The 26509-nt window shown below is 46.4% G+C and overlaps 2 protein-coding genes across 2 annotated transcripts in view; one reads left to right on the top strand and one right to left on the bottom strand.

The window, feature by feature from the left end:
- Window positions 1–96: 96 nt before the first annotated feature.
- Sf3a1 (splicing factor 3a subunit 1) lies at window positions 97–20927 on the bottom strand. Its single transcript, XM_032917050.1, has 16 exons — window positions 20733–20927; window positions 20086–20207; window positions 15153–15360; window positions 13870–14127; window positions 10885–10959; window positions 9069–9219; window positions 8073–8260; window positions 7142–7259; window positions 6705–6890; window positions 5918–6039; window positions 5584–5829; window positions 4887–5094; window positions 4308–4462; window positions 3256–3357; window positions 3069–3140; window positions 97–2569 (listed from the first exon to the last, which is right to left on the bottom strand). Exons 1-16 carry the CDS (start codon window positions 20793–20795, stop codon window positions 2468–2470), a joined length of 2376 nt encoding a protein of 791 aa, XP_032772941.1. The 5' UTR covers window positions 20796–20927; the 3' UTR covers window positions 97–2467.
- Ccdc157 (coiled-coil domain containing 157) overlaps window positions 20868–26509 on the top strand; it is an 18481-nt gene continuing 12839 nt past the window's right edge. The window contains exon 1 of the mRNA XM_032917051.1: window positions 20868–21121. Within this exon, the coding sequence (XP_032772942.1) occupies window positions 20894–21121 (228 nt within the window). The 5' untranslated portion in view covers window positions 20868–20893. The remainder of the gene's footprint in view (window positions 21122–26509) is intronic.

The raw sequence follows: 26509 nt of genomic DNA, 5'->3' as shown, positions 1-26509 counted from the left end.
CACACAGAAACAAGCTCAAGGAAGCTTGTTGGAAAGAAGTGTTTTCAGGGAGGAAAAGACGAGGATAATGGAGGGCATATGACCAAAGTAGCTTATATATAATACATATATACATATATTTTTAATAAAACAGCTTATTTTTACAAACATTTTAAAACTTAAGTTTGGATAAGCACTGTTCAAACTTACAAGGCTGTAGGACATGCCGTGCTAGAAAACAATCTTGGTCTGTGGCCACCAAAGGTCACAAGGCTCTGTGGTCAATGAGCCTCCAAGTCAAAGTGAGGCAGAGCAGGCATTCATTCAGGAATTCTGGGAACTGTGAACTCCGGAGTGTGGATCAAAGGGCCCATTCACTTGCATTCTACCCAGCCACATTCCTAGTCTCAAGTCATAGCCTCAGCCACAGAGGCACTGTGGGGTTTGCCAGTCTGCAGAGGCATATGCCCTGACACAATGCCATGTCCCTAATACCAAAAAGGAGCTCTTGGGCCAGGGATTCTCTGAGCCTTCCTCATGCCCCTCCCACACACAGCACACCCTCCTCCTGGAAATGCCTCCAGGGAATTTCTGGTGCTGCCCAATTAGTGTCTAGCAGTGAGCTTGTTCCAGGCCCCTAAATCAGAAAAGCACACCAACAAACCAATTTTGCACTAGTCCCTAGGCAAACTTCTAGCAACCAGGTGAGAGGTCGATGTCACACAGGTTACAGAGTACGATGACATCAATGATGCTAAATGTGAGGCCCGGGTGCTGTAAGGAGCTGCCTAAGCCTAGGCTGGGAGGAAAAGGTGGAGTAGGTTGAGGAATAGAATATTGCTTCTGTGATCCTGAGTGTTCTTTTCCTGAGAGACCACAAAAGAAAAGGTCCTGGGAACCCTTAAAAGCTTTCAGCTTGTGTAATCCTCTAAAAAGAAATCAGTTTTGTTTACAGCTCATTAACACGCTCTCACCTCTCCCTGCTCCTCCTGAACACACAGCAGCACCTATGCTTCTGCAAGAGCACAGTTCCAAAAATAATGGCCTACATCAGGACCGCGGTTGGAGACCAAGAGTAAGGTTTTGGACTTACTCTTCATCCTTGAACCATGGGATTGTGGGCATGTGACTTGCCCTCCGTGTCTCAAATAAGAATAATCACAAGGACTACACAAGCGCTTGAACAGGAAGCAGTGTCAAGCCTGATGGCCCATGCCTTTAATTCTAGCACTTGGGAGGCAAAAGCAGGCTGACCTCTGTGTGTTCAAAACCAGCCTAGTCTACATAGCAAGTTCCAGGGGAGCTATTTCAAAACCAAAGAAAAAGGAGGGGTGGGGGGCAAAAACAAAACCAAGCACAATACAGAAGTAGTGAACTAGATGTGAGGCCCTCAGGTCAGCACGTGGCATGATTAACCACACACGTAAAGAACAGCCTTTGCTCACTCTGGAGCAAACCAAAAACTACTATGCCCATCAGGTATGAGAAAAGCTACTGGTCCTTGCTCTATGACTACTGTATGCTGGAGAACACCAAAGCTTTAACTATCTCTATAAAGCCACGCTGCGGCAAACACATGAACACAGCCATGGGCATTTGCCCTTGCTGCCACCTGGCTTCACGGAAGGTCTTTCTTGTGCACTGGCCTGCATAGGATGACTCTGGCTCAGTCTTCTGTCTCCTAGAGCACAGAGGGAGCAGTGGCTTGTTCTAGTGGCTTTTACATCAATTCTTACACCATGAGCACTTTACTCACCAAGCCCCCTCCCCAGCCATAATGCTTTTTAGAAGAAATACTTAAAAGACACGATGACAGCAAAAATGTATATGTAACACCAGGACTGCAGAGACCCCAGAGCGCAACAGCATTGTGCAATGGCACAGCTGTATCAAGGACAGACCATGTTTCCCTCTTAATCAATTAGGAAATTCTCTTTGTCCCCAAGAGATTCTCCACTATCCCCGGCCTAGGTAAGAATGGCAGCGCTTTCTAAGCCAGTCTGTGGATGGCAGGACAAACTGCTTCTGTGACGGTTTACTTTTTAATTAAAAAAAAAAAAAAAAAGAATTAACACAGTATCTCACACAGCGCAGGCTGGCCTCAAAACTGTACAGCCAAGATGAACATTTAATCCTTCTGCCTGCCCCCCAAGTCCCGGGATTACAGGCATGTGTGTACCATGCCTGGCTTCAAGAGGTTTATTAGAGGCCAAAGCATGATACACAATGATGAATGGTAGTAACCATACTCTATTAGCCAAACATTACTTGGTATTATGAAGCTCTCCTGTGGGAGAACCCTGGGTTTTCCATTCCTAATGGGCTTCCTTGAAGGACCTCCAATCCAAATCTAAACAGATATCCATTCCATAGACTGCCTTAGAGAGAGACAAATGCCCAGGCTGTGCCCGAGGTCCCAGGGAAACTCCCGGAATTGGTGGTGGAAAGAGGTACAATGGCAGGAGTCCACTTGCAGTATCTCTCAAGGCTACTTCTTCCGGCCGCCTCTTTCCTTGAGGGCCAAGTGGATGACAGCACCACTGGCCATGTTGTAGTAAGCCAGGGAGTTGGAGTCCTTGATGAAGATGCCCTGGAAGACAGACAAACGTCTTAGTGCATGCCACCTGTCTGTGACCACATGCAGCCTCACACAACTGAGCTTGCTGCGAATGTTCTAGACTTCACCAATATGGAGGCTTAGGGGAAGGTCAGGTGGTCAGTGAAGTGTGGAACTGTGGCTTCTTCACACAGCCTTCAGTGATTATCCCAACACTATTTCACAGAGGAAGAGAAGAGGCTCCAGAAAACCTGAAGAGCCACTGCATCGACATAAACAACCAGGCTGTCTAAGATTACGTCACTGGCTGGGCCCCATCCAGCTTCACATACCGAGACAAAGGTTTTTAGACACTGAATTAGACTATGCTCTCGGAACCCAGCAACATCAGGTTCATCTGCCCCAGCACTCCAGCGGTATCATTCTAGGACGGCTACATCCAGGTCTCTCCCCATCACACTCTGTGCAGATTGTTTCAGGGAGGGTAGAGGAGTGGGAACCTAAGGGGCAGCACCAGGTCACCCTTGCTTACTTCATACTGTAGTTTCTGCTTCCCTGCAGGCATGCCCGTGGCTTCATGAATCTTCACTTTGATGACAGAGACCTGTGAGATCAAAGAAAGTCATTCATTCCCTTGTCCATCCCAGACCACCTGGAAAAAGCTGGCCCAACCCACTAACTCCAAAGCACCCGTACCAATTGAGGGTGGCAAAACATACCTGGTCTGTGAGCGGGAGAGTAAAGACCAGCCCCTGCCCATTCAGCTTCCATTCCGTCTTATCCTGCATGTTGGGTACCTGCACCTTGATGGATACTGGACCCTGTAAAGTGCAGTGCTCATTATGCTTGGAAAGCTCCACGTCAATCAGGAACTATGCTGTGCTACCAGTGGCTTGTCCAAACCACGACTCCTGCCACTCTTGCCCATTTACTTCTGATGTGTGTGACCACACAAGGCTTCATTTTTTCTTATTTTTCTAGACAGGCTTAAAGGTAGGGGTCAGGGCTAGCCCAGGCTGGCCTCAACCCTTCTGCCTCTAGAGTTCTGAGATTCTAAGTGTACATTATCATACTGTTTCATTCCCGCTCCTTAAACAGACCCATTGTGCTTTCCGGTGAATCTTGCAATCTCAAGGACCAGTAGGGTAAAGATAAGGTCTGTGATGTACTGGGCTCAAACTCAGCGGACAAGACACCTGAGCTCAATGCTACTTGCCTGTGTGAAACAGACTGGTGGGAACACAAAGAGAATAGTCTACCTTTGGTAGGTAGGTACTTAAGGAAAAGACAGACATTAGTCTTGGAAAAACCAAATTTTGTCAAATTTATGGGCCAAAGCTCTTGGAAGCTGGGACTGTTACTGCCTTCTCACTGAAGCCTAACAGCTTTGTCAGAGACCGACAGTGCCAAGGATCCTTGTTCAAGAATGCCAGCAGAATCCTATCCTAATGGGTACCTTCCTAGGGTTGAGGAAGATCTGAATTTATGAACTGTGCCCAGCCTTCCCATAGCTGGTTTAGTGATCCTGTCACTTCACTCATGTGATAATGTCTCAGCAGCTACATCTCCTCGAGAGTCCACACTACCAGAATTACCACTAGCACCTTCTGACCTCCCAGCTACGGACTTCACATTACAAACATACCAAAAAGCTTTTTATGGCTGACCAACATCCCACAGATCCAGTCACAGACTGGACCACGATTGGGACTTGAGTAACCATGCTGCTGCCAGCTACTACAGGGCACAGGCAGCATTCTGGGCCACAGACCTTGTTCCTACGCAGGAACTCTTCCTCAGGCATGAGGCTGTCCTCGGTCTTTAGTTTCTTGGATGGAGGTTCATCTTCCATAGGAGGTGGGGGGTGTACGGGAGGCATTGGAGCTGGGGCTGGCACTGGAGCCACAGGGGGAGCAGGCACAAAGGCTACAAAGACATGGTACAGTCGCTCAGTGACTACAGAAGAGCTGAAGAGGCCCAAGAGGCAGGACTGGGGAGATTTTGCTGGGTGATTTTGAGGCTTTGCTCCTTAGTGGTGTGAAACGCAATGCCTTGATGAACCTGTCCCTCAGCACATTCCCTGGCAGGGAGCCTTGGAGGCTGCCTGGATTAGGCAGCAGGGAACGAGAGGCAGGGCAAGTTATGTCAGGCTTCTGGGCCTGTCAAGGACCTGACCACCAAATGTAGTCACACTGGGTATGCCATCTCAGTCTCTTGTCTCACCAAGAACTATGGCTCCCAGTTCCCAGTTGAGATTTTCTCTGGGATGGATACTCAGTGGGAATAACTAAAATAAATCACGGCTCTGTGGACTGACCCATTAGATGAGAAAGCAACACTACAGACTGACCTGTTGGCACAATCATGGGAGGTGGGCGGGGTGCCATGATGGGAGGTGCTGCAGGAGGCATGGGTACCACGTTGATCCTGGGTGCGTGGATGATGGGTGGCATCGGGGCAATCACTGAGCCTGGGGGCAGCCGGACCACAGATGCCATGGGGGGCCGAGGCATGACAGGCACTGCAGATACGACAGTGGTGCGGACTGGAGGTGGCATCTGAGGGTGGGAGCAGACACATAAGTCACAGGAAGCCAAGGCTCAGCTTCAGTGACACACATCAACTGGCCACTCAGAATGGGGGTTGGGCACTTAAGATTCTGCTTATCATGGAGACTGAAGTTTTACCTCAGGCCCATCATAGAAACTTGATGCTGAGAGTTCCAGGTTAATATTCTTTCTACTTGGAACTCAGTGGTTCAGATTCACCCAGCAATTCAGGGCAGACAGTACCATTAAAGAGGCTGGCCTTGACCTCATTTCCTGAACAGACCATCAGTTCTCAAAGATCCATTAGCCCACAGCCCTTCTCTGCCTCACCCAGCTCACTCCCTTAATCCAAATCTCTGCAGTGGAAGATCAGCCTGGAAGTTTCCACTTTCAACAGCATCTGGGCCTTACACTTGCCCTTCCCACAGGAGAACACCACCCTGCCCTAAGGACCAAAGTTTAAGACAATTTAAAGTCACAGGATGGCCTCTGACTCACCGCAGGTGGCCGGGGAACTGACGTGATGGGGGGCGCTGAGCTGGGGATATTGGTGGCTGAAGATGGAGGCGGTGGCTGCTGAGGGATTTCATTAGGCTTGCTAGGGCCAATCTTCTCTTTGGTGTCATCTTCTGGCACCAGGCCCTTGGCCTTATGGATGGCCTCAATCTGCTCCTGGAGGGTGATGTTGGCCTGGGCAGCCTGCTGGGTCCGGGCCATGCTGCCTGAATGGCCATCCCAAGTCACCTGCATGGGAAAGCAAGGACATAGCTTGTCATGAGCCCACGGGTGGGAGAAGAGGGCAGGGATGCACCCGGAGTCACTGGAATTGCACCTTTTCCTCCGGCTTCTGGATCTCCTCTTCACCAATCTTCTTACCAATGGCTGTCTCTTCTACCCCAAAGATGTCAGTACGTCGCTCAGCCAACTGCTTTAGGCTGCTCTCAATATCCAGACCTGTACCCAACAAAATAGAAAAAGGGAAACTAAGCATGGTGGTCTTCTGACAAGTCAGCAGCTTTGTGGGAATGGAGAATAGAAGCTGGATCCACAGCACAGGCTGTGGGCCTCAACATGTCACTCATCCTCTCCGTCTGGGGAGGGCTGCCAGCATAGCATTAAGCCTAAAGACATGGTGTCTGTCCCTGTCCCTAGGCAGCACACCCACCTCCCACCCCACAAAGGCAAGGTCTCTCTACGTGGTCCTGGCTGTCCTGGAATTCTCTATGCAGACCAGTCTGGCCTTGATCTCTTACAGAGATCCTCCTGCCTCTGCCCCCAGAATGCTGGGTTTAAAGGTGTGCACCATCTAGCCCTATCCTGCTGCTTTATACTTGGCAATGAGACTAATTAGTGGAGTGTCACTCGAGGAGAGAGAATTTAATCATGAGTTCAAGAGAACAAAGGAGTAAGTATTCCTATTATCAGATCTTGTTATTGGATACGAGCAGACAAGTGACATCCCTGCCAGTGCCAGATTTTGGAGGATTCCTCTACAGAGTCCTGGAAAACACACACATTTTTGCAATACCATAGGATTCACCTACCTCCCAAACTGTCACTGACCTCAACCATTCTGTGACTGCATGAAGCCAGCTAGGGGTTGGGCACCTCCATCTCACCTGGTGCGTACACCTCATCATCGCTCTGCTTCTCTCGGATGGAGCGATCCCGTTGCTCCAGCCAGCGGGGGTCAAGAAGCCCGATGCGCATGTGTTCTTGCATTTTGCTGGCAGGAATCTTCTCCCCAGTTATGGGGGACACAAGATACTCATCAGGAGCAGGAGCTGGAGGAAGGGGCTTGGAAGCTAGAGGGAACAGATGTCGAAGTGAGAATAGGACGGGAGCTGGTGTATTCAGACATCGTTCACTGAAAACATCCATTCGTTGCCACTCCTACACCAGGAACCCGAAACTAAACATGACTACACTCTTTCCCACCATGAGGCCTGTAACATATGGGTCACCTCAAGCTCGCCTAGAACAGCCCATCTGAAAAACACCCAAGACCAGTCAGGACTTTCTTTAACATCACCAGGGCTGGGAGGCAGGGCCATACCTTTGGGATCATAGTCCTTTCGCACAATGACTTGGTCTGGTGTTGGGGGCAGAGGTGGAGGCATGGGTGTCTCTGGGGGTGGAGGCACTTTCTGTCCTTCTTCTTCATCGTCTGAACCCTAAAAAGCAAAGCAATATCATGACCCAGGAGATGAAAGGCCACTTCCCCAAAGCTCAAAACCATGGCAGCTCTCAGGGTGGCAAGGAGCCTTGGTCCCTGCCAGCCAATCCATGTGCTAAGTCTCTTGGGGCAGCTAAGGTCAGATGGCAGAAGGCCAAGCTGCTTCCTCACAACATGAATGGGAGCATCAGAGACCATGGTGCTAACACTCCTCCCAGGCATTTCCAGCAGCTGGCACCAGGCAGTCCCAAGAGGCCAAGTGCACTTCCCATCCAGGGGAGAAATACAGGAGCCAAGTCAGCGCTAAATGGTAGCTGCTCCCAGAGCAGTGCTGGGAGAAGGAGAAAAAGTCAATTCCCACAGACACTGGGGCCCTTTCTTCTCAAGCTGCACACAAACTCTTTCAGAGCGGGGAGAGCAACTTGGCTCAGGATTCTGGGCCAACTAGAGGGCCAAGCTGGAATGAGTCTGAAAGGATGTGTAGGCTACATTTAGACAAGCTTGGGGACTAGTGATCCTTTAGGCCGAAGAACTAGAAAGGCATCGAAGAAAGGGTGATATGATTCCCTAGTGGGGCTGGTGGAGTGTAGCTCGGGACCAGGAACGCTGAGCCAAAGGGAAGGCCATAACTACACAAGGCTGCACAGCTTTCACATGCTTCCCACGACTCAATCTTTGTTTCTGGAGCTTCAGAGAAGTCATGTGCTGCCTGGGCTTAAACAGTGAGGCTCTCCCGAGCCCACAACCTTTTGAGTCTGACATGAGCAGAACCTTGGAGAACACCAACCTCCTTGCCTCACTCGGGAATTACCTCATCCATGTCCTGTACTTGAGTATCCTGGTCCAGCTGGGAAGGAGTCTCCTCAGCCTTTTCTTGATCTTCCTCATCAGACTCAACCTCCATCTCCACCTCCTCGCTTTCCCCAAACTTCTCGTAGCGCTCCTGAATGAGGATCCGAGCTCCCAGTTCCTCCGGTGTTGTTGGGGGTGGAAAGTTTCCTAAAAGGGGTAAGTCAGAGAGAGAGCAGCACTCAGAGCTGGGTGTGATGCTTTGACTCCAACACTTGGAGGGCTAAAACAAGCGGACTTTCTGTGAGTTTGTAGCCAGCCTGGTTTACACAGTGAGTTCTAACTTAACTACATCTGGAATTATCTACAATCCAAGCAGCTGGGCACGCCCGAGACTTTATGTAGAAAGGCCCATCCTAATCTGGGCCATCCACATTCTGGTGGTGGCCTATGTGAGAGGACATAGAAGCAGCTTTTGCTTTTCACTTCCTTGCCCACTCTTGGAAAGTCTGTGTATCCTGCTGCTGAGGTAGTCTTTCCCTAGTTAAGTTTCCAATGAAGACAGGCTGAGACATCCAGCCTTCTGGAATTTCTGTCACAAGATCACAGCCTGTAAGTCCTTCTAATCCTCTTTTTATATACACATATTCATTCTATGAGTTCTGTTCCTCTAGAAAACACTAACATGAGCTGTCTCAAAAACAAAGAGTGAGAGAAGAACAAAGAAAAGGTCATCCTTACTCTGTCTGAGAGGATATCAGAGTCAGTAATTAGCTGTTGAATTGCATTTAACTAGGGTAAATGAAGCCTTCTGAAATAGAGGAAAACAAATACTAATAAAGTCCTATGCCTGATTCTTTTTTTTTTTTTTTTTTTTTTTTTTTTTTTTTTTTTGGAGCTGGGGACCGAACCCAGGGCCTTGCGCTTCCTAGGTGGCGCTCTACCGCTGAGCTAAATCCCAGCCCCTCATGCCTGATTCTGCTGCTCCCATCTGGAGGCACTCTCTTGCCAGACCAACCTTGCTCATTGGGTTGAAAATCCACTGTCTCCACTACCACAAAGTCATGCCAGTCGATCTGAGCATAGGCTACTCGCTCCTTCTCTTTTTCTTCTTCCTCCTTCTTCCTCTCACGTTCCTGAAATTTGGCCCATTCTACTCGGTAACAAACCTATGGAAATAGAAAAGCACCTACAATAAGGCTTCCTGACATCTTTCAGACAGAGATGTACCTATGTTCACAAGGGGAACTTCCTTCACCAGAGTTAGAAAAGGATTCCGTGCTCACAGCAGCAAACTTTCTTACAGTAAAATACATGAAAACCTAATAACTGGTACTGTAAACCTCGTTACAAGTTAGTGGCTGCTACAAGTGGCTGCACAGCACAGGCCCTAGGGGAACCAATCACATCCTCCCCAAACCCCACACTTTATTTTTTTCCGAGGTGACCACGTTATTCCAGTGTTCAAAGTTTATATCATGATTAGTTCTCAGCAGAGGACTTGTTATACCCTCAATCAATGCAGAGACTCATGCTGGGGAAACATGAGTGACATGCTCAGCACAACGGGACATCCGCACTCCAGTGCAGTGAACATTTGTACAAGAGAGAATACAAAGAGGTAAGACCAGAAGATGGGAGAGGTGCAGAAAAGCCAGCTTCTGGACACAGTGCAGCCACTGCACTCACACTCACTGCAGCTATGCTTACTTGCACACTACCAGACCCACCGTGGGTCACCAAAAATGGAGCAGGGGCATCCCTCCTTGAGGGACAGCTGGCAACTGAGAGTGGCTTAGGGTAGGGTGTCATTTTGTTCAGTGGTGTAGTCCCTGACAGTGGGCCACACTCCAGTAAATGTCTCCTCCCATGTTTGTGTAAACAACTCCACTAAACTCAGTAGGTCACCCCCCAAATAAGATGTCATGGAAGGGGGAGGGGAGCAGTGGAAGGGGAAATGAAAGAAAATAAAGGGGGAGGAGCAAAGACATCTAAAAGACTTTTTTGGAGGAGGGGGTGGTATTTGTTTTTGAGACAGGATCTCTCGCACTGTAGCCCTGAGTGGCCTTCAACTTGTGAACTTATGCTTGGATTAGAGGTGAGACACTACATCAGGCAAACCTTTTAAAACTTTAAAAAGAAAACCTGGCATTTTCAAAAGCAGCTCCAATCTGAGAGTCGGAAAAACAGGCGTCTCAGTTAGCTAAGCAGCACCGATACGGCTGCTTGACGGTGAAAAGCTGCTAACTTCAAACGCACCTATCGCCTGTCACCAGAGACCTGCTTGGGGAGACAGGTTTCTGCTTAGAGCAGGGAAGAGAAACTAGCTAAAGCTTCCAGAGAGAACATAGCAGACATGGCCTTAGTGGTCACCACAAGGCTTTTCTTCTCAGCCACCCAGGCCTAGGTTCAGGCTGACTGTCCCTCACCTGAGGCTTTGGTCTTTATTTTTAGAGGTGTTTCTAATTTCGGACTATCTTTATAGACGTGATAAATTAGATACCCTGGGGATAGAACCCATGTCTAAACCTGAATGCCAGTACACACAATAGGTACATATGGTACTTGATCTCATGCACATGGCCTAAAGGTTAATTTTATATGACATTGGTGTATCTGCATTTTGGAAGTGCCCCATCACATGAGGTCAGAGGTGGAATTTGAATCTCTGGTGTCATGCAGGTGCTCACAGAGCTTTAGATTCTGGAGTGTTAACATTCTCAGATTAGGGAAAGTCAACTTAAACTGCTTCAAAGATGGTTTCCAAACAACAACAAAACCCACACATTGAGAACCCATGCATTGGTTTCTGTAATAGGAAATCCTGTGTTTACCTGGTCCAAAACTTCTCGGGGATTTTCAGCCTCTTTCTTGAGCTTTGCAAATAAGCCTTTGGGTGGAATCAAGATCTGAAAGAGGATTAGAACAACTGTCAATGTATCTCACACAGTTTAAGACAAAGAGGCAGCCTTCCTGGGCCCATCAAAGGACACAAGAGATGGATTCCAGATGTGGGGTTTGGGGCAAGTTATATAACTAGAATGTGCTTTTCCTTCTCCAAATGTTGACGCTACCACTTAAGAAAGTACCTCTAGAGAAAGCCATTTCCAGGATTCCTAGTTAAGTACTCAAGCCATAGGCAGGTTTCCTAGAACATGCTATTTTAGCTGCTTAAGTGACACTGATGTATGCCCTGCTGTCCTGTTCAGGACTGCAGCTACCTCTTCCCTTTCTTCCTAGTATTTCCATGCCTTTTACCCAGAGTACCTATCTCCATCTGACACAGGCTCCTAACCTATATGCTCCTACCCACTAAGGATCTCCATCAAGACAGATTCCTGTCTTCTTGTGATTAGAACCACAAATAATGTCTAATGTGCATTTCCTGAGGAACAGAACACTGACTGCCTTTATTCTAACAGCCATTCCAATCCTCCCACAATATCTACTTCTACTCACAAAGCAGCACAATTTTACCTTCCCGTCCTTGGACTTCTACCCCCAGAATCTATCTAGAACAGCCTTCTCTAGTGCCTTCATGTTATGAGTCAATACCAATATCCAAAGTTAGAGGAAAAACCAAAAAGGAACAAAATAGATATCTGAGAACTTCTAACTATGGAAGTTCGAATTGGACCTAGACCATACTTAGAACTGATACTATGGGCTACAGAGAGAAGCAGCAGCTAAGGGCCTGTTCTTCAGAGGACTGTGTGTGCTTCTCAGAACCCTCGAGGCGGCTCACAAACACCTGTTAAGTACAGTCCCAGGGCATCTGATGATCATTTTCCACTCCCATGTCACACACATAAAATAGAAATAAATAAAACAAAATTTAAAAAAATCCACAAACCCGAGACTGTATACCTACAGATTTCTGTGGCTTAGGGTTTCAGTCATTGTTCTACTGCTCTACTAGATTCTAGATTTGGTCATTTTCTAAAGACACATTTTTAAATATTTCTAACTTTATTCTTCAGAGCAAATCCTTATGAGTCCTTTCAACTTAGATCTCTAACACTGTTTCTAAATATTAACAGTAGATGTAGACCATGCCACTAAAAAGAAAAACAAGAAAAATGTGCCACTGGTAAACCTAAACCAGGTGAATAGCCTTTGTAGCATATCAAACATTTTATTGTTAAAGCGTAAAGTCTCGAACTCCTAGTAATCCTCATGCCTCAACCTTCCTCGAGCTGGGATTAGAAGTGTTAGCTTCTATATCCAGCTCTCTGATTAACTTTCAATATTAGATTACTGTATCAGATTCTTTTTGTAAAAACAGTTTCAGTCTGTAGGCAAGGCTGTTCTAGAACTCACAGTGCAGCACAAACTAGCTTTGAACTCGGCGATCCTCCCTTCTCCAGAGTGATGAAATTTCAGCACTCTGGAGGTAGAGGCAGGCAGACTGTGAGTTCAAGGCTAGCCTGGTCTACATAGTGAGTTTCAAATGAAACCACACTACATGAGGAGACCCCAGTCTTTTGACAAACAAACAAGCAAGCAAACACCACTACTACCACTACCACCACTACCACCACTACCACCACTACCACCACTACCACCACTACCACCACTACCACCACTACCACCACCACCACAGAGTGCTAAGACTAAAGATGTGCACCCCATGCCCGGCTTGCTGTGTTGATTCATGACTGCAGCAGTGCAACCTAGGGTCAGGAGTAATAAAAAAGGGCCAGCTCTGCAGCCTGTGTGGCTCCAGCCAGGATAACTGAGAGGCAGGATAACGGCCTTAAACAGCATCAGGCCCTTTGGGAAGATGCTGCAGTGATAGCAGAGTCATACTCAACGTTTCCTCATGTAAGTTACTCCACAGGGTCAAGACAGCAAAGACTCGAACCTCAGCGACCCTGCTTACAAGCTTGAACCCGCAGATATCATGACTGATTTCACACCACATTCATTTTTGGTCTTTTTTTCTCCAGCACAGTGCTGAATCCCGCACCTTATGCATGCTAGAGAAGTGTTCTACTACTGAGGGACAATTAGAGCCCCATGAAATCATCTTTCTTAGCCTGTTTCTGCTTGTGAAAAGTTGAGAAACACCACTTTAAAAGTTCTGTGAGGTTTAATTAGATAACAGGATGCACACAGCAGATGGCCACCTAATAACAGCAGTTTATAAACACATCTCTTCAACACCAAGAAGTATTTAAAGAGATAACAATACAAGCTGGGTGTGGGGGCCCATACCTTTGATCCCACAAACAAAAGATCTCTGAATTTGAGGCCAGATTGGTTTAAATATTGAGTTCAAGGGTCAGTCAGGGTTAGGGTTACACAGTCAGACCCTGTCTAAGAAAGAAAGAGAGAGAGAGAGAGAGAGAGAGAGAGAGAGAGAGAGAGAGAAACGAACGAAATCAATACTTAATCCCAGCACTCAGGTGGTTCTCTGAGTTTGAGGCCAGCCTAGTCTATAAAACTAGTCCAGGACAGCCAGAGCTGTTACACAAAGAAAATCCTGTCTCAAACAGAACGACAAACGAAAAGACTCAGAGCCAAGGAGATGGTTGACAGGGTAAAAGCACTTGCTATGCAAGCCTGATGTCCTAAGTTTGAACCTCAATGGAAGGAGAACTGAAAGCTGTTTTCTGATGCCAAGTGCGCTCCATGGCAAGGCACAAAAGCACCTACACAGTCGTACATTTCCTCCTCCTCACACACATAAATATATAAACTTTTAAAATCAAGACTCTGCATCAAGCTGGGATTCACATTTCCCCAGATGACGCACAAAGCAAGTATCCTGGTTGACAGAGAGTGGACGCTGCACCACCCTGTACCCAACCCAGCACCTTGGTATACTGCTCCACCAGCTTTGTGAAGTAATTGAAGAGGCTGTGCTGGGGTCGGAGAAAGTCAAACTGGTAGTTGCGCTGTTCTTTCTGCATCAGCTGGGTCAGAAACTGACGCCCATTCCTGGCCACAAACTGAGCTGTCAACTTCACTACATCCAGGTCGAAGGCTGAGATGGAGGGGGGATCAGCGATGAACTCAAACTCAGGAGGGGGCTCCTTCGGTACTATGGTCTCTTGGATCACCTGGGCTTGGACCTAAGATAGAGTGTAGAGCAAAACACAACAGCAGTAAACTATGAAGCAGAACAGCCACAGACTCTAATGTTTTTTTTTTTCCTTTTCTTTTTTCCCGGAGCTGGGGACCGAACCCAGGGCCTTGCACTTACTAGGCAAGCGCTCTACCACTGAGCTAAATCCCCAACCTCTACTGTTTTATTAATTGTGAGCATCACTGAAACTGGCTTAAGACTGGCAACTGTGCCTCAACTCCCTAATCTGCTTCAAGTGAGACAGTCTATATCTCTGCTCTAGTCCTGACATCAAAGGCCTAAAAAGGTGGCAAATATATCTAGGAAATCAGCTGTAAAATCTGACTTAAGAGGCTGGAAATACAGTAAGGTCTATGTGTGTATAGTGATTTCTACTGCAAAAAAATACATCGACGTCTTCCAAGAGAACCAGGAGACAGAACAGGCACTGTGAGTACTTTTTACACATGAGAAAACCACAGCAGTCTTAGGCCATACAAGCAGCAATTGTAATACAAGGCTTCAAACATGACTTCAACTTTTATTTCTCACTGCCAAATAAAAAGCTGCCTTTTCCACAAAAGTCTGAGAAAGGTGCAAAATGATGAGACCAGGCCAGTTCCACCCAGCAGACAGAAGGCAGTGGTCCTCTGTCTTCACTGACACTCTTGACCGTCAGTCAGCACTCCTGGGCCCCAGCCCCAACAGAAGGGAAGAGATGACACAAGGCTACATCACCTCCTTCAGCTCAGCTGGGCTAAAAGGTTGCTCATGCGCTACAATTAACCCTCACTCCTTGGATCAATAAATCACAAGCCTTGCTTAAACAGTTGTTCTGCTGGGCTCTTTAAGATCTGAGCCTGGAGGACAGAGGTTCACCAACCAGTGTTCAAGAAGTGCTTCTGGAAGCTGAGGGTAACTTCACTTCTGCCCCTGGTGGTTGTGACTGTGGATAGTAGAGATAATTATGCCTGCCTACTCTGCCTGTTCTCACTTCCTCCCTAACCCACAAAGAGGGGCTGGGCTCCAAACCTTCTGGGGCAGCTGTTGTTGTGTGGCTTGCTGCTGCTGCTGCATAACCTTGGGGATGGCAGCTGAGGGTTCCTGAGCCTTCCCCTCCTTGAACTCGCTGACCTTGTGGCGGTAGTAGGCATGGTAAGGGTCATTGGGATTTAAGAAATTGAACTTGGGGTTGTTGATCTCATTCTGTCGAATCCTAGCTTCAAACTCAGGCCCATTTCTGTAAAAAAATTAAAATAAGAGAATACAACAAAGAATGAATCCCACAATCTGTGACTACTCGGACCCAAATCTCCTTCTATTTCACTACCTTTGTCACCATCCACTCACCAAACCAGCCCATCCCTCAAGATAGCAGAACTGCTCCTTGAGCATCTAGGAATCAGTCAGCGTCATCTGACAATGTGAGCCTGGCTGCTTCCAACACAGCCATTCCTTACCCCACCCCCCCACTTCTGTAATACCCACAATCGGCTGAGCAATTGCTTAGTTCTTGTAACATTTATTTTTTTGGCTGAGAATGTGGCATAAGTGTAGAGTGCTTATCTAAGGTCCACAAGACCCTGGATTTGGTACCAAGCTCCTTAAAAACAAAAGGGAAAAAACTCAAAACAGCTAATATGTATTAATGCTTTGTTCAGATACTGCCTAAAGTAATTTCATTTATTACTGGGAGGCTCATGAAGGAAAAATTGCTCTGCAAGATTTCCATGTTCTGTACATATACTAGATAAGGTATGGTGTGTGGCTGAGTGGGCAAAGATCTTTGCTGACAATATGGACACTCTTATGTTTGACCTCCTGGTTCTACTTGGTAAAAGGGAGAACTGACTCTCACCAAGATGTACTCTGATCCATGTGTATGTGTATGTGCGTGTTCATGGCATGTATACAGACAGATATATATCCACACTAAAGGAATGCCATCCTCCAGGATAATGAAAGAATATTTGGAGAATCCTGATTTTTAAAGTTCCAGTAGATAAAACTCGAGGCCGTAGTTTTTTCTTTTATTTGTTGAGATACAGTCTCACAAGTCCAGGCTAAGGATTGGCCCTGAACTCCTCATTTGCCTGCCTTTACTTCTAGGTACAGTTAAGTGTGCCACCAAACCTAGCTTCAAGTATCACACTTACATATAACATCTGTGTCAGCTAAAAGGCACACAAGCCTTAAAAGGCACGAGCTACGGACACCTTCAGTGTCTCGTTCACTAGTCTCACATACAGCAGGATTCCACAGGGTTTGTTGCTTTGACTTTCCCAAATGTCAAATGTGGCTAATACCACTTTTCCACTGTATCTTCAAATATCTGAAAAGGTTTACTAAAGTAGCATTTAAACAGATGCTCAGGACTCTTGAATACGATGCCCACAAACACAGAGGACAGTTACTACTGTGGAGCGTAGAAGGGGCAGTTCCACCAACACTGGAGATGACTGGCCTATCAGGAAATGCCCATGGGGCTTTCCCGGATTCTCTGGCCAAAAGCCTGCATTCAGAGGTGTCCCAAGCCAAGGCTCCAGGAACTCGTGCCAGACAGGCCACTCTTTCTCTAGACTTTCATACCCCTGGCTCTGTCAATTAAACAGAGCAGAAGATAAGATGCAGGCAACTTTATGGTTAAGAAAGCCATCACAACAGATCTATGACACAGGCTTAGCCTCTAGCAAATTCTGGTTACACCCTGTAGTGTGACTAATACCATGAGGTCTCAATTTGACTGTGTATTAGTCCAAGCAGAACCTCATGCTTTGGAAAGAAGCATTTTCCTACCTCCTATGTAACACACACCATGCATATACAGGATGGATACAGATTTGGGTCCTGCCAGATCAGGTCACCATGCCTGGAAAATGCCCATGGAGACTACTGGCTTCTAGAAAAATAGGTCTGGTTGTCTCTTGCAGTACTGCCTCCTAAGCCATGGGTCTCTACACATCAGGGAACACTTAAAAAGACATGCGAAGGCAGATGTACTTATTCCAAGAAATTCCAGCGCTCTAAGTTGGCTTCCTGTTAATTTTAGAATTAGCTCCTCCAACACAAGAAAGAGATTTCAGCAGAAGAGCCTGACTGTCATGTAGTCCAGCTGGCAGAGCCTTTTGAAGGTAATTTCATCTACAGAGAAAATGCTCCTTTTACTCGGTCAGACTTGGCTGCAGACACCCACTGCCTGCCTCCTGAGCATGCGGCCTAGCAGAGACCTGAATACCGGCTCTCTCCAAGACCAAGATTGTGACCTGTCCCTTCACTGTAAAGCATGAGAAGGTGGGGGAAGAACATGCACATGTTTATGGTCAGGTCACGTGGAGACCAGAGGCCAACACTGAGTAAGTAACCTCCTCTATCACTGTCATTCTCATTCTTTGACGCAGGGTCTTGCACTGAACCTGGAGCTCACCACTATGGTTATGTTAGCAGGCTGGCCAATCAGCAAGCTCTGAGGAGTGGCCTACCTTTACTTCTTAGGGCTGGGAAGAGACAGACAGACAGACAGACAGACAGACCCCGCTTTTGTGTAGTTGTTGGAGATCCAAGCTCAAGTCCTAATACTTGTGTTGCAAAATTACCCCACTGAGCCATCTCAAGGTCAGATTTCAAAATTCCTACAAAAATGATCACCATGGATAAATACCCATCTGGAAACATGGTGAGATTTTTACACTACTAGAAACAGAACTCATGTCCTATACATGGAGACATATACTCACTCTACCACTAAGCTACACAATCAACCCATTTATTTTTTTTCAGCCTTGATAAAAAACTCACAAGCCTAGGCTGGCCTTAAATTCACACATTATGGAACTTGAAGGTATCCACTTCGTTTTCCTTTTCTTAAAAAAAAAAAAAAAGAAAGAAAGAAAGAAAGAAAATTGACTCTGTGTGCACGAGTGCATATTAAAGGGCATGCATGCAGGTATTCAGACTCTGTAGCTGTGAGTTACCTGACATGGGTCCTGGGAGCCAAACTCAGGTCCTATGTAGGAGCAGAAAGTGGTCTTACCTTCTGAGCCACTTCTCCAGCTCCCATTTCCCTTCATTAAAATAGAGTCCACCATGTAGCCAGGCTAGTCTCTCTAACATTCCTTGCTAGCACCAAGATTACAGGTATGTAACACTATGTCCAGTAACGAGTATTTATTTTTAAGAGAACATGGTCAGTCTTGTTTTTTTTTTTTTTTTTTTTTTGTTTTTTTTTTGCTGTGGCGGCAAAGGATGACACAATTATCAGAAAGCTACTTGGGAAACTGAGATGTTTCTAAGTGCACACTTGTGTGCACCCATATCCAGAGGCCAGATACTCATGTCCATTGTCTTCCCCAATCACTCCCTGCCTTATTTAGATTTATCTACCTATTTATTTTAGGTCCCTGGCTCACCAGAATGCTGTGTAGACTAGGGTGGCCCGAAACGCACAGAGATCAACCTGCTCCTGCCTTCAGAATACATGAATACACTGGCCCCACCTTAGTTAATATGAAGCACAGCAATTTGCTGGCCACTGAGCTCCAGGAATCTGCCAGTCTCTATTCTCCAGTACTGAGGTTACCAGATGTAGCCATTGCTCAATCTTGCTTTAACATGGTTATCTGTGGGTTATACACCATGAGATCCAAACTCAAGCTCTTGTTTACTCTTGTGACAGGAACTTGACTGAACTAAGCTGTCTCCCCAACCCCTGAAGCTTTCCATGTTCTCTTAGTCACTTTTGTTTCAGTTTTCTTCTAAAGAAACCATCTAAGAGGGAAAGGTAATGTTCAAACTCCTCGTACAGCTTCACTGACCAAGTGGAAACACTGGAAACAGTCTCAAAGAGAACACAGCCTGGACACTCTGCACCCTCGCCATAGAAAGCATACAGCAGGAGGAAAAGGTAATTAGGAAATGTTTAAAGTTTAGCATGCAAAGAGAATGGGGACATGACAGTACTTGTGTTATTACCGTATTTAAAAAGGGTGCCAAGGGCAAAGGACTAATGAACGGTGAACAGTGACAACAGCGGGCAGGAGTTGCCCTCACAGTAAGACTGCACTTATTCCTTATGCAACAGCCCTCCCCGATTATTAGCATTATTATTAGGAAAAGGGGGAGACATTAGGGTTGCTGTGAAATACTAGCCAATCACACACAACACTCAATGCCCTATCTTAGGGCATCTTTTAAGTGAAAATCCAAGTTAATTAAAGCCTGTCCAGTGATGGGAAAATATATCAATCGGAATCTTTATTAGAGAGGTGCTTCACTTTTATTAGGAAGTTTGGAACAAAACACTGCAGTCTGGTTCAAGAAAAGCCAGAAATCCAGACTGCTGGTGAGATCACCTCATTTTTAAGTGTGGCAATAGGATTTTTCTTTTTTAAGGATTCTAAGGACAAACCAAACTCTGCAGGCTGGATATCGACGCTGGTTGCCAAAAGAATACTCTCTCTCTATAAATGCCCTAAGCCAGGGGACGTGTTGACCGTTGGGAGTCAAGTGGTCCTCAGAAAATAGCATCCAAGAATGTAGAAGTGTGTGGGATGAAGAGGCTGAGAGAAATCCTGACCAGTTTTAACAGCTTGCTCTTAGCTCATCTGTAACAGATCATTTGAGTCTCTGTGGAAAGTAGTCCTTTCACAATGAGAATAATCAACTCATTTCCTCAGGCCAGCAGCTCAAACACACAGCATACACACAGTATCAGTCACAAAGGAGCTACCAGGAATTCCTCAGATTTGTTTTGGAAGCAGAAATATACAGCTAGATGGGGCTTTCACTGTGATTACTATCATGGTATGTCAATGATACCAGTCCTGTCTATCGCCTACCTCACTGCTCTATACTGTGGTTTTGGAAGCCTAAGCTAGAGCCTCTAAAACACCCCATGGTGCCCTTGTGCCGATTCAAAAGCCCTTTATACTACAATTCCCCTGACCCACTGTGCAGCAGCAGCTGTTACCTGGCCACAAAACTGGCGGTCTTGTCGACGATATTCCTGACCTCTGGAGGAGGGTAAATAATCCCCACCACTGGCTTGGATGGGGTGGAATCCTCCTTTGATGATGCTTCTTCTTCATTTGGCTGTGAAAACAGAAAAAGGGAGTAAGGTCTTCAAGTCCCTGGCTTGGATTAGGAGATCATAAAAACTACACCAGCCCTCAGCGTTTCTCCATGATACCACTGACAGGACTGTCTGTCCTGCAGACTGCAGACTCTCTTGGGTTAGCATCCAAGAAGCTAGCATTGGGAAGCAGTTAAAAACAAAACAAGCTTTCTTAACCATACGGTATTTATACAACCATTCCTAATCTAGAGAAAAGAATGGTTTTCTTGGCTCTCCTCCTTAGAATGGAGGTTTCGTGGTTCAAATAAGCCCCCAGGGGAAGCCGAGGCTGCAAGTCCGCAGGCTAGTTTTGAAAAGTCCGGTTTAGGGAAATCTTTTTGAGACCAGAAGGCAACGCGGCGCGCTGACTCCTGGGACTTGCAGTCCCACCAAGTCCTTCAGGGTGGCCTGTGCTTCCAGCAGGAGTGCCACAGCGCCCGCGCGGGAGTGGAGGAACGAGGCCTACAACAGGACTGCAGGCGGAGGAGCACGGGGCACGGTACCTGTTTGGGCTCAGTGACTACTGGCGGCGGCGGGGGTACCGCCTGCACGGGTCCGGCCTGCATGACTGCGACGCTCAGGGCTGCCAGTCCGCCTCGGTGTGGACAACCGGTACGGCGACAAGGTTAAGCTCACCACACGAAGTCTCCAACTCAATGGCAAGATGGCGACGACCCAGAGAATAGCCGCGGAGGCACTTCCGGCCCCGCCCCCTCTCCGTGTCTCACTTCCAGCCCCGCCCCGCGTGCACGATGGCACGGTACGCCGTTGCTATGGCATCGTCCTGGGCGCCCTGCTTAGAGTTTCGAGGGATCCCTGGAGCCGCAGGCGCTCCGGAGGAAGTTCTGTGAGCTTGCCAGACACAGAGCTGAGGCTGCGACGCCGGAGACAGGTAAGCCATTCTACATCATTTGCTGAACTCCCCTCCCGACCCTGGCCGGTTCCTCAGTAACCCCAGCAACCCCCCTAACCCCTACACCCCGAACCCCTGCCTCCGTCTTGTTTTCTGTTTGGCCTGTCATTTTGAAGAATTCTTCTCCATTAGACCCGTTGCCATAAAGCCCCACTTAACTACACCTTTAGACCTGTTTTTCGGTTCAGCATTACCTCCTCCTGATCCCTCCTTGCAGAGCCCAGGACATGGTGCTAACATTTTTAGTCTCAGGAGACAAAGCTATACAGATCTCTGAGTTCAAGGTCAATCTACTGAGCAAATTGCAGGACAGTCAAGCGTAGGCAGTGAGGGAGTTGAAAAACAGAAAGCTGGTAATAGAATAAAGGGCGGCCAGCCCCAGCAGGCAGCAGAATTCAACAGCTTTACCACATGGCCTTAACTTTAGAGTCAAGAATAGAAGGGGTTACTGGGACAATTGATGCTTTTTATCTGGAGCTAAGAAATTAGTAGGGATTAAGAAGAGACCAGCATCACTGAGGTGAAATCTTCTGGGAAGTGTTTTCTGAGAGCACAAAGAAGCTGTACTTAATAATGTGTAAGAGTCACCCAGGGTACTACTGGTTTTGAAGACGTGAAGGGGTCATGAAGAGCAGCTGAGGCTTGGCACTGTGAGAGCCGAGGAAGGCCATTGGTGAAGATGCAGTTACAGTTGATGGCCCAGGACTGAAGAAGTCATCCAAAGTAGTTGAGGCTTGAGACCATGAGGAGAGCCTATGAGAGGCTATTGGTGAAGCCTAGTTGCTATGGAAGACTCCAGCGTATTGGAGATGCCAGTACCATGGGCTGGTCACCAGGAACAGCAGCAGCAGGGGAGTGGAGTCAACCAGAGCCTAGAGTGCTACAGAGGGCAGAGCTGGAGAGGTGACCTGAGCCCTTTGGAGGAGCCCAGAAGATGCTGTGTGGACCCCAAACATTGGAATAAGAAGCTGTAAAGTTGAAGTTGCCTTGGAGACCCCAAACTGTTAGAGATGCCAGAGTCCTTTTCTCAGTTACCTGCTGAGAAAAGCTGCTAGCAGTGGAACCAGCCCAAGAGAATGAAGTGTGCTGCCATTGAGGGCCACATGGGCCAACAACACTCAACAAGGGTGAAAGGAGCTGGAGGTCTGAAGGATGCTTTGACATTGGACCTGGAGACATGGGTTTTGGAGTTTGCCCAACTGGTTTTCTATCTTGCTTTGGTCCAGTATTTTTGACTTTATATGGGATTACAATTAAAAAAAAAACTGCTTGAATCTTAGAAGAGACTTTGAACTTTGGACCTTTCTTTTTTTTAACATGGTTGAGACTGCTGTACAGTGTAGGGACTCTTGATGTTGGACTAAATGTATTTTGCATTATGCTATATTTAGGTATGGTTCCCATATGTTTGAACAAGCCTATGGGAGTCAGGGAGTGGAATGTGATGGTTTGTATAAGCTTTGCCCAGGGAGTGGCACTATTAGGAAGTGTGTGTGGCCTTGTTGGATGGAGTAGGTGTTGCCTTGTTACAGAAGGTGTGCCACTGTGGGCATGGGCTTTACTGTCTTGCTTGGAAGCCAGGCTTCTGCTAGCTGCCTTTGGAAAAAGAAATGGAACTCTAAGCTCCTCCGGCCCCATGCCTTCCTGGACTCGGCCATGCTCCTGCTTTGATGATAATGGACTGAACCTCTGAACCTGTAAGCCAGTCCCAATTAAATGTCATCCTTATAAGAGTTGCCTTGGTCATGTTTTCTGTTCACAGTAGTAAAACCCTACCTAAGACAGTCAGAGGCTGGAAATTGCCGTGTAGATGGTTTTAGAGTTTCAAAACTGTTTTCTTTTCTTAGTGGTGACCGAATCTCAGTGGACATAAACAAGCATGGACTTCAGACATGGCGTTAGGTGTTCGACAGAGGGGGACTCGAGGGTTGAGTAGAGAGGAGGAAAGGCTCCTACCCTTCTTTGGGAATCACAAAGCATCAAGTAACATCACTAGCTGCTGCCCCTTTCATGATAATGTTGGTTCCGTTAGAGCCAGCGCCTGTGCGGTCACAGGTGCACTAGAAATTACAGAGGAAGTCCATGTCACACGCCCTTCCACTTGACACCCACGGTCAGTGCTTCCCACACTATGCATCTGCATACGCTCTGGTTTTAAAGGAATCGATAGGAAGTGACCTTGGATATTCTGTGCATATTTATGTTTCTGGTGCTGTCGATTGGCCTAGGGCTCCTTACATTAAGTAAGTGCGCTACTGTCAAGCCACAGTTTCTGCGTAACTTTGAATATTCTTGATGTTTTGACCCAGAATCTCATGGGAATTGGTATCCAAGGTGGCCCCAGTAGACAGATCAATATTTTTTGGCACCCAGGAGCCTAAAGTGCTTTGCCTCCTAAATGCTTCTCCCCAGCCTAGGATTTCTTGCTTGCTTTCTTTCCTTCATGGCCTTTTCAGGATGTTTCCTTCTGTTGCTGCTCTCCCCGTTGCCCCCACTTCGTTCCTTGGAGACACAATCTCTTGGGCTGCTGCACTATCTCCCCAGAGGCAGTTGCCAAGCCAACATATGAGTGCAGTGTGTTTGTTTGTGCCTGAGTATTATTCCTTGTGGGGAAACTCAGATATAGTTAGTGTTCCTGAAGGATCTCTCTCCCTTCCTCCCCAGTGTCACTATATAGCCCAGGCTGCCCTTGAACTTGCATTCCTCCTGCCTTAGCCTCCTAAGTGCTAGGGTTGTAGGCCTATGTCGCCAGGCCCTGCCTGACCCTAGCAGGTAGTAGATATTCAATTTTATGTCGATGCACATGAAGCACTGAAGCCTTTGGCTGTACTTTAGTCACTAGCCAGCCCCAAGTGGCTTTCCAGTATTTGAAATAGGGCCAGGTGTGGTGGCAAACATCTTTAATCCCAGCACTTGACAGGCAGAGACAGTGGATCTCTATGAGTTTGAGGCCAGCCTGGTCTACATAGTGAGTTACAGGACAGCCAGGGCTATGTAGAGAGACACTGTTTCAAATCACCAAAAAAATTATAATTTGAGATGTACCATGAGCATCAAATAAACACTTGATTGGTGGCTTAATAAATTTTAAAAAGGTTAAAGGGCTAGGAGGTCTAGCTCAGTAAGTACAGCATTTACCTAGCACGCACAAAACCCTGAGTTCAGTCCCCAACACCTGTAGGATATGATGGTGCACACCTATAATTAATCACAGCACTTGGGAAGTACAGGCATAGGGATCGGAACCTGAAAGTCTTGAAAGTCACCATCCTCAAGGCCCAGGCCAGCCAAGAACACGGGTGTTTCCTTTTTGGTCTTTTGAGACAGGATTTCTCTGTTTGAAACTCACATTATAAACCAGGCTGGCCTTGAACTTGCAAAGGTCTGCCTGTGTCAACCTCTGCTTCCTGAATGCTAGAATTAAGGCAGGGTCCATCATGCCCACCACCAAACTGTCTTTTAAAAAAAAAAAGCCAGACTGGGGCTGGAGAGATGGCTCAGCGGTTAAGAGCACTGACTGCTCTTCCAGAGGTCCTGAGTTCAATTCCCAGCAACCACATGGTGGCTCCCAACCATCTGTAATGGATTCAATGCCCTCTTCTGGTGTGTCTGAAGACAGCTACAATGTACTTATATATACATAATGAATAAATCTTATTAAAAAAAAAAAAAGGGGTTGGGGATTTAGAGGCTGGGGAAAACCAAAAAAGAAAAAAACCCAAGGGAACCTACAATGTAAAAAATCTTTAAAAAAAAAAAAAAAAAAAAAAAAAAAAAGAAGCCAGGCTAGAGAGAGAACTCAGCAGGTAAGAGCATGTTTTGCTGTTTCAGACAACCAAACTTGAGTTCATTTCCAAGCACTCGTGTCAGGTGACTGAGCTGCCTATAACATCAGCTCCGTGGGATTCAACACTGAGACTCCATGGGCACTCATAGACAACACACATACACAAAAATAAAAATAAATAAGTTAAAAAACAAATAGCTGGGCATAGTGATACACATCTTTAATGCCAACACTTGGGAGGCACAGGCAGGCAGATCTTTATGAGTTCAAATTCAGCCTGGTCTATGTAGTGAGTTTCAGGCCAGTCAGGAGTTCATAGAGAGAACCTATCTCAAAAAATTAAAAAATAGGGCCAGAGAGATGGCTCAGCAGTTAAGAGCACTAACTACTCTTCCAGAGGTCCTGAGTTCAAATCCCAGCAACCACATGGTGGCTCACAACCATCTATAATGGGATCTGATGCCATTTTCTGGTGTGTCTTAAGACAGAGACAATGTATGAACATTCATTAAGTAAATAAATAAATAGAAAAAAGAATGTATGAACATATTAATTTCATATTGAGTTCATGTTGAAATAATATTTTTAGTAATTTATGCTAAATAAAATTAGTCTCTTTTTAGTGTTTTTTTTTTAAACACTAAACAAGCATGTTTTTAAATCTTTGGAAAATACTCATTTATACTCATATGTGGTAGGTGTGGGTGTTTTGCCAGCAGGCATATCTGGCTACCACATGTGTACAGTGCCTGCAGAGGTAAAACAGGGCATTCCATTGTCTGGAACCAGAGTCACAGATAAATGGTTGTGGGTCGGGAGAGCCACCCGGGTTCTCTACACGAGGACCATCTCTCCAGCTTTCTTTTTACTCCTTTTGGTGTGGCTTAGGTGAGGGAAAGTAATATTTTAACCTACTCATCACTGGTTCGTGACTGAGAACCCTACAACTAATAAGACATATATTCAAAGAAAAGAAAAGCAGGGCCAGGTGCATATATCCTTAATCCCAGCATTTGGGAGGCAGAGGCAGGTGGATTTCTGAGTTGAAAGCCAGCCTGGTCTATATGTTCATAGTGAAACCCTATCTCAAAAAAACAAAAACAAAAAAAAAAAAAAAAAAAAACAAAAAAAAAACAAAAAAAAAAAAAAAAACAAAAAAAAAACAAAAAAAAAAACAAAACAAAAACAAAAACAAAAAAACAGGCAGAAAATCGTAAAAATTTATTTTATAATAGTCTTGCTATGTGGGCTGAAAGATACCTCAGAGGTTACTGGCTGCTCTTGCAGAGGACCCGAATTTAGTTCCTAACACCTACACGTGGCTTATAACCACTGGCAACTCTAATTCTAGAGGATCCACAGTCCTCTTCTGAACTCACAGGCACCAGGAATACACATGCAGGCAAAGCCATCATAAACATAACATAAATTAACTAAAACATTTCAAATGCTTTGTCTTAGTTTTATTGGTGTGAAGAGATGCCATGACCAAGGCAGCTTATGGAAGGATGATTTAATTGAAGCTAGCTTAGAGCTCCTGCAGATGAATCCATGACAGGCAGGCAGGGTATTGGAGCAGT

The sequence above is a fragment of the Rattus rattus genome, chromosome 11 (assembly GCF_011064425.1).
Source record: "Rattus rattus isolate New Zealand chromosome 11, Rrattus_CSIRO_v1, whole genome shotgun sequence".
NCBI classification, from domain to species: Eukaryota; Metazoa; Chordata; class Mammalia; order Rodentia; family Muridae; genus Rattus; species Rattus rattus.
The sequence above is the reverse complement of the archived record's forward strand: the minus strand, read 5'-3'. Positions and strand labels throughout refer to the sequence as shown.

What these genes read in the sequence shown, in the direction of transcription:
- Sf3a1 (XM_032917050.1), bottom strand. Translation starts at nt 20,795, where the DNA reads ATGCAGGCCGGACCCGTGCAGGCGGTACCCCCGCCGCCGCCAGTAGTC. An exon ending in TCCAGAAGCCGGAGGAAAAG is followed by an intron (nt 5,830 to 5,917) that starts GTGCAATTCCAG and finishes TTTCCCATGCAG; the next exon opens with GTGACTTGGGATGGCCATTC. An exon ending in CTCTCCCGCTCACAGACCAG is followed by an intron (nt 3,141 to 3,255) that starts GTATGTTTTGCC and finishes TTGATCTCACAG; the next exon opens with GTCTCTGTCATCAAAGTGAA.